The sequence below is a fragment of the Gallinula chloropus genome, assembly GCF_964237585.1.
Source record: "Gallinula chloropus genome assembly, chromosome: 1".
In the NCBI taxonomy this organism is placed as follows: domain Eukaryota; kingdom Metazoa; phylum Chordata; class Aves; order Gruiformes; family Rallidae; genus Gallinula; species Gallinula chloropus.
The window spans coordinates 191,327,720-191,343,330 of record NC_140085.1 but is presented as its reverse complement, the minus strand read 5'-3'; the positions used below and the strand labels follow the sequence as shown (position 1 = coordinate 191,343,330).

The following is a 15,611-nucleotide window of genomic DNA, read 5'->3' as shown; positions in this document are numbered from 1 at the left end:
TCTGATGGCAATATTTCCCTTAGGTTGAAAACTCCTTTGCTTCCCACTCTTTGACCCTTTTTATATGTCATGGAGGTTAGGAGTTTTGAGCTCAACCTCTTGTTAGTGACCTATCTGGTCAATCTGCCTATCTATTTTCCTTTAATTGCTTCCCTACTGACCCTACTGACTTCTATACAAGGAGGGTTGTATCAGGCATAGCAAATCAGTGAATTCTTTAAGAAATGCTCATGATGCAACTGCCACTAGTTCAAACTCCATCATCCATGCATACGTAGATCAAACACACAGCAGTCAGGGTCAGGTCACAAGTACAAGAATAGGGAGGGTGTGAGAACAATCAAAAAATATATGATTTCAGTAAAAACTCATTCTAAATGCGTTTTAAACCAGACAGTTACCCAAGGGGATATGGCTATTCAGTATCTGCCTGTCCAGCTCCTGGAAACATGGGGCCCTGACCTTGCTTCATAAAAAGCTGTTGCAACAGTGCAGTGACAATGATGATTGTGATGTAACCTGTTCTGTAATTCAGAGCTGAATCTTTCATGCAGGCTATGATTTAATTAGAAGTTTTCCCCCCACCTAATCCCCGTGGGGAACCTCTAGTAAATGTTGCTGTGCAATCCAGTTTCTAGACCTACTACAATTACAAATATCATAGAATCATGGAATCTTAGAACGTGTTAAGTTGGAAGGGACCTTTAAAGGTCATCTAGTCCCACCCCTTGCAGTGAGCAGGGACATGTCCACTAGATCAGATTGCTCAGAGCCCCATCAAGCCTGACCTTGAATATCTCCAGGGATGGGGCCTCCACCACCTTTCTGGGCACCCTGTGACAGTGATCTACCACTCTCAAAGTGAAGATTTTTTCCCTAAATCCAACCTAAATCTCCCCTTTTCTAGTTTAAAACAGGTTTCAGGACCCTGCACTTGGCTTTGTAGAACCCACTTCTCCAGCCTGTCCAGGTCCCTCTGAATGGCATCCCATCCCTCTGGCACATTAACCTCACCATTCAGCTTGGCATCATCAGCAAACTTGCTGAGGGTGTGCTCAAGCCCACTGTCAAGATCATTAATAAAGATATTAAACATCACCAGTCCCAGCACAGACCCCTGAGGAACACTACTTGCCACAGTCTTCCATCTTGACTTGGAGCCATTGACCACCACTCTCTGGATGTGGTGTGTCCTAATCCTCATTGTGTCCCAATACTCAAGGAGCTTTTACTCATAGTGTGAACTTTAAAACCATCTGGGGAAGGCATTTCCCTTTGGCTGCCTCTGGAAATATATTGGGCCAGGTGCTTTGTTTAGTTCATGTGGTGGAGACCGGTGGGATGAGCCAAAGAGCTTTAAAGTTAACTGTCAACACTCAAAAGCTTTGGGTACTCACAGTAACAGCTGTGGAAATGAAGGCCTCCTGCCAGAAAGAAGGTGGTTTTCATTCCAGATGACTCCATTGCACTACACAAGATGAAACCTTCAAAGACAATCACTTTGTGGTTTTTGGGTGGCTTTTTAAGTGGGCAGATATAGTTCTGTCTTACCAAAAAAAAAAAAAAAAACCCAAACCCAAAAATCCTAGAAAACCAAAAAGCCAACCTCAAACCAAAAAACCCAACCCCCAAAATAACCAACCACATTTCCTGCAGGATATTCTTACTAAGAAATATCTGAATTGAAGTCAGGGTTGGGTTCAGACATCTGTCCATGCTTCAGCTGGCCAAAAAACTTGCAGCTCTGCTCCTTCACTAGTTCTGTTTTATGTAAAACCTACAGATTCAACGACTGACTTCTCAGGATCTGAAAGCCCAAGGCCAGGCTTTATCAGTCTTATTTCACCCCTGGATAAAGAGTCACTTCTCAGGCATTGTTTTGAACCCAAACTCTTTCCCTTAGAATATTGTCATTGTCTTCATTCCCATCAACCTCCTATGTAATGCTTTCCAGTTAATGATGAAACATCAGAGCAGGGTTGTCTGGGCTCAGACATAACTCTCTGCTTTCTTACAGGACCACAGATCCTAATGGAGAGAGTCGGGGCCATTTCATTAAACATAAGACTTCAGGCTCACACATCCACCTGTCACATCACCTTCCTCCATCCAGCCACTTTATTGCTCATAACCTGCTTCTCCAGGGACAAGAAGGCAGATGAAATTCTTATCTTTTAAACCCTTTGTGAGGCTTCTAGCAGAGGAAAGCAGAAACCCCCAGCTTCATTTGGCATAGCCATTGGGTTGTGAGTAATAACAGTGATGGCTGAAGGAATGTGCAAGGGACAAGTGAAAAAGTCTATGTCCTTTGCCCCTACCAAGACACAATGTTCTTGTCTCCATCTCACAATGTGCTTCCCATTCTTCTCTGTCACAGAAATTATAAAGAAAGTGAAGAAGCCCCCTCCTCTGTGCCGCCCAAACATAGCCCCTGAGTTGGCCCCCCTGGAGTGCATCCAGGTAATGAAGCAGTGCTGGGGTGAAGCCCCCGAACGACGTCCAACCTTTGAGGAGGTATTTCATAAGGTTGGTGAATAGAGAAACAGATTAAATACGTTTTTTTGCATTTGGCAGGAAACTGTGGGGTTTCCTTTCTTTAAGTGAGCCCTTATAATAATGACTGAAGAAGTCACAGAGCTCTAGTCTTGCCTTTGCTATTGGGTTAATTTACAGTTTGTGGTGTCTGGCTTACACCTTGTCCTGAACTTGATGTGCCATGGCACCACCACATGGGGTACAAAGTAGTCTGGATATGGGCTTGATGTCATCACATTTGCAATGTACTTGAATGGATAGTCTCATGGAGATAAAAGTTCTGTAAATTATGATAACACCTTCAGATCAGTATAATTTTTGATCTAACAAAGTGTTTGAAAGGTGATGAATTTAGAAGGAAAATTCACCAGAGGCTGTTAAGCACAAACGTACAACATTCGACATATGAGGTCTCTGGACTGCAGATTGGTGGAGGCAGGGAGCATACTCAGGGAAACAGCAGTCTACCTGAGCCCTGTATGAATAGTTTTTACAGATATCTGTTACTGACCAGTGTCATTGACAGCTACTGGCAAAATAACCTCCTTGTCTGATCCAGCAGTTCCTATCTCTTATAAGGTCAAACGAAGTAAATCAATATCCATCATATCTTTCAGATTTATGAAACTGTGAATAATTTCACAGCCATGTGATTCCACTATTCTGTCTAAGGCAGCTTCTGAAGCCACAGATTATCCAAATGGTTCAAAATTATCCAAAGACGCTCAGTTTTAGGTCAAGAGGGGAAAACACAGCTCAGTGAGGAGCTGGGGATGGGAGGTGGCATTACACATACACGCTGGTGTGCAAAGGTGGATTTAAGACCAGTAATGCATAAGTAGGTTGCAAATGTTGCTAATGCCCTGAAAGTTGCACCTCTGAATGCAAAAAGCTGCAAAGTACCTTAAAGGCTATAGATGCCATAAATGAGGGTGCAATTTCATAGGATGAGAAGACTCTGTGAAACCTCATAAAACATTGCCAACTCACAGAAGGTGGTGATTTACACAACCCTCACTGGAAGTTCATAAAGGAGCAACGTGCCTCTGGGCAGCTTCCATAGTTAGTGATGTAAAGGTTTGCCTTTACTGTTAATGTCTTGCCACTGACAAAGCCAGTCTTTAGCATTGTCCCTTAAAAAAATAAGTGCTTTTCGTTCCTTTCCCAACATGGAGTGCTACAATGGTGTAATGAGATGGAGAAATAACTCTCTAGTTTGATTTTCCAGTTCAAAACCATCAACAAAGGGAAAAAGACCAATATCATTGACTCGATGCTCAGGATGCTTGAGCAGTATTCGAGCAACCTGGAAGATTTAATCAGGGAGCGGACTGAAGAGCTAGAGATTGAAAAACAGAAGACAGAAAAACTGCTGTCACAAATGCTCCCCCCGTAAGTACTAGTACTTCAGATGGTAAAAAGACCCTTGGCACTCTATAGCTAGACTGGACAAAAGTTTCCCAGAACTCAGTGAGTTTGCAGAGCTGATCTCAAATTTTGGCAAGCATCTTCCAATCAAATTAAGAGATTTCATCAATTCTTTTGATATTTTGAACGCAGTAGAATGGGAGGTTCTGAGTTCTTGGGCATGCACTACAACAAATTTTGGTGCCCTGGCATTTTTGCCTGTGTTTATTTCAGATCAGTGGCAGAAGCCCTCAAGACTGGTGGAACAGTGGAGCCAGAGTATTTTGACCAGGTGACCATCTACTTCAGTGACATCGTGGGCTTCACAACAATTTCAGCACTCAGTGAACCCATTGAAGTAGTTGATCTTCTGAATGACCTTTACACACTGTTTGATGCTGTTCTTGGAAACCATGATGTTTACAAGGTAAGAAGTGCCTAGGGAAGAGGATCAAGCCATGCCTGGGTCAAACGCTCTTGTTTCATTCTACTGCTCTTTGTCATATTTCAAAATTCATTTATGTATTCATTAATGTCATGGTATTTACCAGGTGGAGACAATCGGTGATGCCTACATGGTTGCCTCAGGGCTCCCAAAAAGGAATGGAAACAAACATGCAGCTGAGATAGCCAACATGTCCCTGGACATCCTCAGCTCGGTGGGAACATTCAAAATGAGACACATGCCAGAGATCCCCCTCAGGATACGGATTGGGCTGCACACAGGTTGGTACCTGAATATCAAACAACTGCTTCGTTGAATGTTTTTTTGCTGCCTGCCCCAAAACAAGCACCCTTAGAAGATGCTTTAAAATCTTCTGCAGTAACAAGGGCATTAAAATGGAAACACAGACCTCAAGGAGGAAAATGGCTCAGTATCATCTGCGGGAGAAATTGTGTATTCTGTCAAAGTCAGGAGGAACTACATCAGAAACGTTAGTCACAAGGGTTTCGTCGTAAGGGTGGCTCTTTGATGTACTGTAGGATCTTCATCAGTGTGATACAGACACGATTTCTAACTGTGTTCTGGAATGAAAAAGCAGAGAAAAACAGACCTAAAAAGAGTTAAAAAGGTTGTGGAGATTAATTACAGGTAGGACGTAACTAGGAGAATATGTGATGCAGCTATAAAAAAAGCATGCTATAAAAAAAACGTGCTATAAAGAAAGCAAATTGTCTGCAATACAGAAGTCATAATCTATTAAATGAACAGAAAAAGGGCTTGTTTAGAAGAAACCAAGGTGTTTTGGTTTGGGTTTTTTTCTTATTACAAATTGTAATTAAACTTTAGAACAAAAAACAAAACTTACAGTAGAATTGCAGTCATCGTATAACCAAAAGTATGACTGGGATTTTAAATGGAGGAAAAATCATCTCCTGATATCATAGAATCAATATTTTTGAAGAGATATGAACATTCATAATTTTATACCACAGTCATCCATTAATACATTCTTCCCAGCTGTTTATCACAAGACGTTGTGCATCTTCCTCCACAGTACTGGGTACTGCTCACTGTGGGAAACTGAATAATGAATAAGAGTGCCACGAGTCTGACCCAGCATTACATGGTGGGGTTTTTTATACTTCAGCCAATTGGATAATGCCCAGATTTTTGCATCTTTGGCATGCAAGTGCTTCACATAATTCAATATTCTGGTCCCCATTGAATATGTAAGGTAACAAGAACAGAGAAAAAGAAGGATCTCTCTCAGAATACCCTGAGAACAGAGCCATGACTTGAGCAGAGCTAAAATCAATATTTCATATCTCCTAGCCCATATAAGTTTTTCTTTTGGAGATACCTCTGAAAGCCCATCTCCCTCCCATTTTTGGGTTGGTTTTTTTCCAGTTCAAGGGTCTTAGCTGACCCCTCCCAGAAATCTAAAGTATTAAGGAATGATTGCAGCAGCACTGTGGGTGGGTTTATACTCTGGCAGAAATGAGATGAGACAATCGCCCCAGCTTGTCTTGCCCAGAGCAGGAGCCTCTGGAGCATGGGCAACACATTTTCGACATGGAAATAGGGGAATTTGGTGTGAAACATCTGCTGCTGCCTGTTGACAGCAGTTCTGCAACATGTCTTCCATGCTCCCAGCCAAAACTTTATCCCTAGATGACGTGTACAGGGGGTAGTTAAATTTTTTCCTTGTTTTTATGAACTTTGGGTATCTGGAAAATTGTGTTGTGTAGGGTGTGAGAGGAAGAGGGGGAGAAATTGGTGTTTTCTTTCTAAAGAAGCAGAAGCCAGATCTTGTTTTGCGCAGATCTGACAACATCATACTGTCATGGGAACAGTGAGAAATGCACACTCCAAAGAAAACCAGCTCTCTGAGCCACTGAACAGACAGTAGATTTTTATTAACCCCAGACCCTATTTCTGCTGAGGAAAGAAGCATGAAGAGGGAATCACCAACATCACAGATGCATTGAGAGACAGGAGGGCATGGCAAGCACTTTCATTCTCTTAGGAAGGTTGGAGAATGGATGTGACCATGAGTTTTGTGGGCAAACTTCCCTTCTGGTGCCCAGAAGAGCTTGTAGTTCCTCCTCTGACAAAGCAGAAAATGCCATTACAGCATGGGCTGCTCCTGCACCTCTGGGAATCTCTGCTGGCTCATGCCCATAGTCCACCTGTGGCAATGGATAAGGTGAGGAGGACGAGAAGACCAGTGTTTGGTCTTCAGTTTCTCCCCTGCTTTAAATGCACCCTTGAGTCTTGGCTCTCCTCTCTCAACTTGACTGTCCAGAAAAATTCAGCTGACTCAGCTGTTTCTGTGCTGGCTGTGTCTGGACAGTTGGAGAGAGTGATGGTGAGAAGACAAGTTTTTCCACAGAGGCTGAACAAGGTCTGTTTACCAGTGAGGCTCTCTGGCAGGCAGCCCCTCACTTCAATCGAGCTTATTAACCTCTGCGCACCACTGATGGCTGTAGCAGAGTCACAGCCTGTTAACTGACCCTGCGAGCCTTGGAAAGGAGCCATTTCTAAACAAACCAGTGAACCTGTGTAATTAAACAACTCAACCATAACGTTCTCATGACATGGTCTCCGGTTTCCTCTGAAACTTGTTACTGTGGGAGATTTATTGCTGGAAGTTTTTGTTAGTCCATTGCTGAGGCTGTCTAGACAAAGAGGAACACACACAGGCAGCAAAGGCAGCAAGTGACTTAACTCTTGGATGCTTTCAATATGGAGAAATACTTTGTCCATGGTTACAATGTAGAATTTCTGCCACAGGACAGACTTAAAAGCAGTGATCTAGAAAGAGTACCTCACCCGAAAAATCTTGCCTACCCTAGATTTTGAGCTTTGCAGAAATTATTAGAAATGATTGACAACTAAGTGGAAAACCAAAATTCAGGCACCCACATGGATGTGTTTACAAGAGTGTTAGGGAGTCTGCACTCATTTTGTGGTCAGTGGAGATCTGGTGGACCATGGAGACCTGCTCAGTGGAGTCTTCCATGGCTTAGTTGACTGTGTAGGCTTGGCCTCCACCAATTATGGTAGGTACTCAGCTGCCTATGTACATGCATTGAATCAAATCCTCCTCAGTGAGGGCTATTTTTTTGACAAGAACCACTTTTTCATGTCCTTGCAACACCTATGACACAAGGAGCTTTGATCCCCACTGAGATTTTTGAGTGCCACCATCACGTTATCGCCACAATATGAAGAGAGGTGATGCAATATAAGTTAGTGATTTCTCAGGGAAAGCACTTGTTGACGCATGAATTAAAATGTCTCAAGATGAGCCATTTTTATCCATATGCCACATTAGTGTACGCATAATAGGGACCTTGATGCAGTAGTATCAACACTACCTTTACAGAAGTGCCTATAGACCCTGAAAAAAATTCGTCCAGTGGATATGGCTTGTCTCCTGAAGAGCTTGAAACAAGTTAGTGAGAGCTGATAAGGATGGGAATTTAATTACAAGAGATTCTCAGGGACAGTGTTTTATTCCAGGTTGCACAGAACATTGGCAGTAAAAAACCTCACCTTTAAACCAGCTTTTCTTGGTGTCCAGCAGTCTCTGCATGCTGTGATTGACCCAGACATGCTGTTTACGTCCTTGTAAAATTTTTGAAATAATCATCCTCTTCTTTTAATTTTTATTCTTCAAGTAAGTGATGCTTCATCAAGCTAGAGATAAGATCTGTGTTCCCTCTCAGTTTGCATTATATCAAAACCCTGTTATCTGACTCTTCACTGACAACTCTTAAGACGTCACAGCATCACAGCAAGAAGGGTCCTTGGACATTTCAGCTACAGAGTTTCATTGACCGTAAGATGTATCTGAAAAACTATATGAAGAATCATTTTTATGACTAAGAGGGATAAAATTACAGTAAAATTACTTTATCCTAAACAAGCAACTCATCACTTCTTAATTAGGCTTTTATTATAACAACATTTTAACCTACAACTTTTAATATAATATGAAAATACTTAATTTTTTATTACTATTTTTAAAGTTTGATATGTTATATATCAAACCCAGGTCCCCAGATGGCCGTTGCTGGTGCTGTTTGGCTGTCACACATTTTATCTGTATGTATGTGTGCATTTTCATGTGAATCCTGAACACATACCTATCCCTGAGAACTTGGCAGTGGTTCTTCAGGAGCTACTTTGGAAGGGGGTGGATCTTGTCAAAAAAATGAAAGTAGAAAAATAAACAGGTTTTGGTTAGACAGGAGAGCTAATGATATGTTCCTTTCCAAGGAAGGGACACAGGGTGGTCCAGCATGTTGCCAGTATCTCTGGACTTCCAAGGCTGATTTTCAATCCTGTTTCACTGGGACACAGAGCACATAACAGGACCTGAACTTTTCTCAGATGGAAAAGGAGATTGGAGCTGACCTTTTAAAATGAGATTGAGATAGCACTTGAGATTGCATGAACTCTGAACAACTTTATCCCAGGTGATGGTGAACTGAGGTGCTACTACACAAGACCTTTCTCAGGCATAAACCACTAATGTGCAGTCCAGAACGTATAATTTTCAACCTCTTGTAGCAAGCACCAAGGCCAATGAGAAATTTAGAAATCCTTCTCCTGTTTTTGAATATCAGGGGAGCGAATGGGGTTTGTTTGTTGGTGATCCTTTTCATTCATGTGATACCTCCAGGGTTATAAAGATGATGTGTCTTTCAGGGCCTTGTGTGGCAGGTGTGGTGGGACTTACTATGCCACGGTATTGCCTCTTTGGAGACACAGTGAACACAGCATCACGAATGGAGTCCACAGGCCTGCGTGAGTATCTGGGACAATCCTTGGGAAGATGGTTGACAGATTTCCCAAGAGAAACAAAGAAATGCACATCTTCAGTTATAAACATTGGAACTGAATCATCTCTGAAGAAAGGGGCAAGTCAAACAACAAAATTCAAACAGCATGGAGGGGAACATCATCAGCTTCGCCACTGTAGGTCAAATTTCAAGACAGACTTCCAGTTAGAGGTTTGGATCCTGTCCACCAAAATGAGCATGAATCTCATCCTAGATTTCTCCTGCATGGGTTGAATCTTGCTCTCAGTTAGTGTTCAGGACCTTTAATTCAGAGTTGTTCTTGCACGGTAAAATAATGCACTTAACCTGTCATGGCCAAGGCAAGGGTTGAAGCACATGAGGGCACATGTTACAGCATGAAGGGCATAATTTGTGATGAGTTCATTTATCAGCAATAACAATTCCACAAACAATTGTTGGTATGTCCTAAAAAACCTGCAGGCTTCCCTTCCTTGTTGGGTATTTCATCGTATAGCATGGCTTGATACTCATGCTATTTTCCTCGCAAGTTCTTGTCCTTTATTTTTCCAAGACTTCCAGTTATATCAACACTCCCCCACCCCCCCACCCCTCCCCCCCAGTCTACATACACAGAGTCAGTTGCTGCAGCAGGTAAAATAGTACTATCTCTCAGCTGTTTCCTACTGTCCCATGGCTGGAGGCATCTAGACATGTAAATAGAAGTGGTCAGGAAAAATCATTTACCTGTGTTTTGGTCATATGTGTACAAAGATCTGCTGTTTGCTGCTGTCCTTGGCTAAGACATGGATATGTAAACCACAGTGGATGAACTGTGGATGACACAATGGACAGCTGGAGACGATCCTGGATGGATTTTAAATTTGCTTTTGATGTTCAGGCTGTCAGTACAAGTTTATTTCCAAAGGCAACATCTCAGACATTTTAATCTCTGATCTCTGGTCTCCCTTTTGACATTTTCAACAGCTCTAAGAAATTACCCATTATGGCTAGTTTACAAGCTACATGAACTTTGTGATATTCAGTATTAAAATCTTGAGGTCTTGGCAGGCTAGAAATATGCTGCAGTATACACACCACATTGAAAGTTTCTCACCCTTTCATACAATCCTCACATTTCTAGCTCCAGTGGTTTTGATTAGACTAATTAAGACTAACAATTAGGCTGATCATTAATTAAGGAAAATTGCCTTTCTTGTGATTATGGCTGGCTTATTTTAAGAGGCGTGCATAGCATTTGGAAAACAGTGAAAAAGAGAATATAATTTGACAGCAGATTTCTAGTGGCAAGACAGATATTTGAAGATTCTCAGGGTTTAGATGCTTGAAAATGCTATATTTCACTGAGACTGGGAGCACTGCTGATACAAGAGCACTGTTACCCATGAATAGAAATATGTATAGTAACATATATTAACATAATAATAATAATATATAAAGCAATAACAAAATCCATAGTAATAGGAATGTTGTAGATTAGTGTCTCAGGAAATGCAGATGAAAGCTGTGTGGTCTTCCTTTGTGTATTTGAACTGATGTTATTCTTTCTGAATATTGTGCAAAAAAAATTAATTAGTTTTTCCCCCATCCTTCAAGGGAGAAGGAAACATGAGTGACAAATTTAAAATGAAAGCTTAACAAAAGCAACAACAAAGATAGCTGGTTTTTGGGGGATGGTGGGGAATGGTTTAGAAACATTACTTGGCTTATTCACACCAACAGAACAACAACAAATTTTGGTCAGTTCCAGTAATGACTGTAAAACAAGTTGGGGGAGATGGAAATTAAATAAATATGTCCACCTTTGCCCTTTTGGTCAGAGACTGTTAATGGCAGCTCTGGATGGAATCAATTGCTGAAAACCTCACATGCACAGCTATGTTTTCATTATGTCTCCTTGCAAAGTCAATCTCTCTGCTCTTCACCCCAACTTTCAAATGATACTGGATGTCTGGAGCAGGACAGTTGGTTATTTTTCTTTTCCTTCTTGCTGCCTATTTATGCTGCGGCAACAGATAAAAATGGCTGTCTTGATTCCAGATGGGAGTTCTGCTGAAAAAATACTTAACATCTTTATTAAGATCTGGACTTCTATGCATAGAGTGTTTGGTGTCCTCCTGGAAGTTCTCAGTGTAGGTCTCTTTTAACTCTGTGTTCTGTGCCCTACTTGGAAGGATCCATCCATCCGCATCCTACTCTACACAGAGGAGCACCACAAAACTACATGCCTGCACGCCTTAGAGTACTTTTCTTTTCCAGTATGAAGCAGTGGGGAATTTGCAGTGTGTGTGCAGCATAGTGATCCAGCTGTTTTGCTTTCCATTCCCAGCTTACAGAATTCACGTCAGCCAAAGTACAGTGGATACGCTTCGGAGTCTAAATGAAGGCTATGAAATCATACCTAGGGGAAAAACAGAACTGAAGGTAAGAAGGCCAGGGCTGTGTGAAATGCTGCACTGGGGAATCTTCTTGATTAAGGAATTTTTATATTAAGCTCTTGTTTGGCCTTCATCCACCACTCTTGTGCTGGATCCTTCCCAAATTGTCCCCGTCAGTTGTTTCAGTACATGAGAAGAACCGTGGGATTGAACAGTCAGCTGTAGATGCTGGATCTAAGTATTTATTTAGGACTCTATTTAGGACAGAAGCTGGTACTTTTCACAGTGTCCAAACAAGACAACACAAAATAATTCTAAACAACACTTCTCCCATTATATAGTCAATAGGCAGATGTAGGAGATTTGCTTGAACTAAACATCACCACAGATCCCTCAACAAGCTTTCATGATATCTCACCTGAGTTCATATGTCTGCAAATAGAGATCTGAGGTAATTATTCCAGATTTAGTCAATGGAAAGAAACTGTTACATAGTTACTGGAGATAAATTGTCACTTTAGGAAGTTATTAACCTTACTTATTTTCAGGGTCCAGTTTATGTAAAGATGAATGTTCCCCTAGAAGTGTCTGTTTTTCTCCACTTCTTCAGTCAAGGGTGATTGATTCTAATATAGATGCCTGCATTTCATCAGGAGCATCTCACCTTAAAAGCTAAATTATCAGTGATGGGAAAGGAAGTTATTAGTCTGATACTCAGCCCAGTAACAGTTGTAAAATCTCATAATTAATGATACTGCCAAATAAGATTATTAGAGATGCTATAGTTTCTCATTTCTGTTAAGCAGTGTAGTTTCAGTGACCCAGATCAATGAGGGTCATTTTTAGATGACAGTTTGAACAAGGTCTCTTCTTTCAGGATAATGAAATACACATCATCCCTGAAACATTGTGAAGGAAAGCCTAAGTTTTCCAGCCATGCTCTGACTCTGGATGTATATGAAGCTCTCAGAAACCCACTGAGGAAGTTATGAATTGAGCAGAGGGTAGTCAGAAAGCTGCTGTTTCTCTAAATTTTTTGTTTTATTTTAGGGTAAAGGAGTAGAAGACACGTATTGGCTAGTTGGGAAAAAAGGCTTTCTGAAGCCCTTACCTAAACCTCCTGAAATAAAGCCAGGGTAAGTGTGATTTCATCACCATTCAACGCATTTATTAAAAGGTCTCACAGGCTGATTAGTTGTATTTCAATGGTACCAGTTTGAAAAGTCTACATAGTTTTCCTTAGGTGACTTGCATTTTCAAGCATAGTACTGGTACTCAGAAGTGTTGCGGTTTCTTTGACTCCTCTCCTTAATCACAGTTCCCAAGAAGTAGAGTGTCAACTTGCTGCTTCCTCCCTTATAGTCCCTTGGAGATGGAGCACTAGGCAGCTCCTTCCTGAAACTCTATCCTACTCTGTGTGCCTAAGGGAGACACACACTATTGTAACTCTGGTGTCATTAGTGTACAAGTGACACTCAGGTTTTTCCCTCCTTCCATCAAACTCTTGAAGAGGAAACACCAGCCTCTTTCACCACAGAAACTTTTCTTCCCTGTAGCACTGTTCATTCAAATAGAACAATGAGACTTTGTGCAGCAGCATTATGCATTTAAAGACTTAATGGTGTTGCCTTCATACAAGAGGTGGTGAGCAAATGTTGAGCACTTGACATTCATTAAACCATTCTGTAGCCATGCAATGCCTGATTTTGCAAGCCGAGTACTCCCTGTTCAGTTGTCACATACTGTATGGCTGGGAAGGATGTTGTGGTCAGGATACAAAAAACAGGAGTAAGATTTATTTGACATGAAGAGTGTAGTCACCCACACTAAAACTAGTCAACCTTGATTCCTTTTATGGTCAACAAAATAAAATACACACTCAAGAGTCTGATTTGGCTGACCTGCTTGAACATCTGTATTAGAAGTTGAATTGTTCTTGCAAGATGTCTGTTTTACTGATTGTAAGAGGTCCTACAGTTACTAGCTAAGACATAGATGTCTGAGAGCAAACAAGGTCTGATTTTATTTTGACTCTGACTTCCTCTGAGAAATCTCTACATATTTCCTCATTTCCTTGTAGTAAAATGAAGACTGGTTTTATCTCACTCTGCAGATAATGGTTAACTACTTGGGCAGTTGCATACAGGGAAGTCGATGTACTCAGAGCCCTCCCAGAGGTTTCTTGGAGTATCATGGAATTAACAGTATTTTGAGCCAGAACTTTTAAGCTATTGGATGTCAGTGTGGAAGGTAGGAGGTTAGTGGAAGATAATTTTGAGAGACAATATTTCTTAGGCTTGGGGCATTTCGTTGATAAACCCTGATGGAAATTAACTATTGAGTATGTCCTGATATTAGTGATATATTATTCATGAGAAATATGAAAATTGGAGGAGCTTTGCCAGATTAACAAGGTGGGTTGGCTTACCGTGCAACCAGAGACACACTAAGACACTACCTTGAGAGCAGGTTCTTCTTATCCTGGTTTTACCATCTAAAAGTCATGTGTTAGGCCTCTGCCAACTGTTGAGGTTCTTTCCATAATCCTCAAAGTACCTGTACTGTTGTCATGTATCTCAGTCAGATTTATACAGGTCCAAGCAAAACAAACATTCGGAGAACTGCCTCATGCACAAGCTGTGTTATTGTCAAACATGATGTTAAGTTTTTCCAGCCTTGTCTTTCGAGTTCAATTTTATGGCAGTTTATAAGAGGTTGAAAGTTGTTTCTCTAGGTCTGTATGTCAGCCAATATGCTGGCTTGTAGACATTGCCTGAAATACTTCTGTAAAAATTTCCTCATCTGTAGACTTTTGTGCTAAGGTAGGAGCTGCTGAACAAAGTCCTCTTCCACTCATCTTTTCACTCTGTCCTGAAGCAACTCATCTTCTCTTTATGTCTTCCCTTTCCCACAAGACAGTCCCTCACACCTGGTGAAATCAGTGGGCAGCAGCAGATTTTCTCCTCCTATTCATGAGAGGAGAATAAGATATATCCCTTAGCACTTCATTGCTGTCTTGAGGTCTGAATTTAGACCATCACAGGGAATCACACTCATTAAGTATTACAAAGCAAGGAAAGGAGATTTTCTTTAATGAATATGCTTCAGATCCATGTTTAGTAGAGGACAGGTACAGTTGGACTCAAAGATCTTTTCCAACCTAGTGATTCTGTGATTCTTATTCCCATGACAAGTTGTGGCCCTTGACATATGGCGTATTTCAGGCTTTCACTGCCAACTTGCCAACTTGCTCTTATTTCCCATGATGTAAAATATCCCAACAGTAAATCAGAGATGTAAGAACAACCCTTCACAGGATGATTTCTTGACATATGAAGGCAATTTTCCACCTCTGATAGGCAGTCATGAGCAGATCTATGATCAAGTAGTATAGATGTCTAGGGATAAATCAAACTTCGTTATCCTACTGTGCTTGTAGTAGACTTGGTCCCATAGACCTGCAGAATAGTCATTGAGGTGCATTTATGCACAAGTTAGGACTTTAGCAAAATTAAAGATGTAGAAGAACATTTAGTTATGTCATTGGGTTAATCCAAAAGGTCCAGTAAAATGCTGTGATAACCACTCCTTCTGGTATTGCAGAAATCACTGAGAAAATACATCTGATTATCTAGTAATAAATAACAAGACATCACCAAATGAATAGCAAAGGAACAAGTGTTGCACCTATATAATTTTAATTTAATTGATATGCATCAACTTCTCTGTTTAATCCCAGTTACAGACTTGTTGGAAGTATTAGTTGGAATTCTTACTGACTGCCATTTTCTGCACTACACTTTCATACATTTACAGTTGGGGAAGGACATTCAAATAAATGTACTTTACTTTATTCTTAAACCCTGCTGGGAAGCAGTGTTGTGGAGAAGGACCTGGGATTCCCAGTGGACAACAAGCTCTTCATGACCAGCAGGGTGCCCTCATGGTCTAGGAGGCCAGTGGGACCCAGGATGCATTGAGAAGAGTGTGGCCAGCAGATTAGGGAGGTTGTCCCCC

General features: G+C 41.2%; 1 protein-coding gene across 1 annotated transcript in view; it reads left to right on the top strand.

Moving 5' to 3' along the window:
• The window catches only part of GUCY2F (guanylate cyclase 2F, retinal), a gene marked incomplete at both ends in the record, with an annotated part of 46,665 nt that overhangs the window by 20,614 nt on the left and 10,440 nt on the right, over positions 1 to 15,611 (top strand). The window contains 7 exons of the mRNA XM_084279211.1: positions 2,378 to 2,526; positions 3,764 to 3,927; positions 4,177 to 4,369; positions 4,494 to 4,668; positions 9,104 to 9,202; positions 11,546 to 11,640; positions 12,645 to 12,730. Coding sequence (XP_084135337.1) covers positions 2,378 to 2,526; positions 3,764 to 3,927; positions 4,177 to 4,369; positions 4,494 to 4,668; positions 9,104 to 9,202; positions 11,546 to 11,640; positions 12,645 to 12,730 — 961 coding nt within the window. The remainder of the gene's footprint in view (positions 1 to 2,377; positions 2,527 to 3,763; positions 3,928 to 4,176; positions 4,370 to 4,493; positions 4,669 to 9,103; positions 9,203 to 11,545; positions 11,641 to 12,644; positions 12,731 to 15,611) is intronic.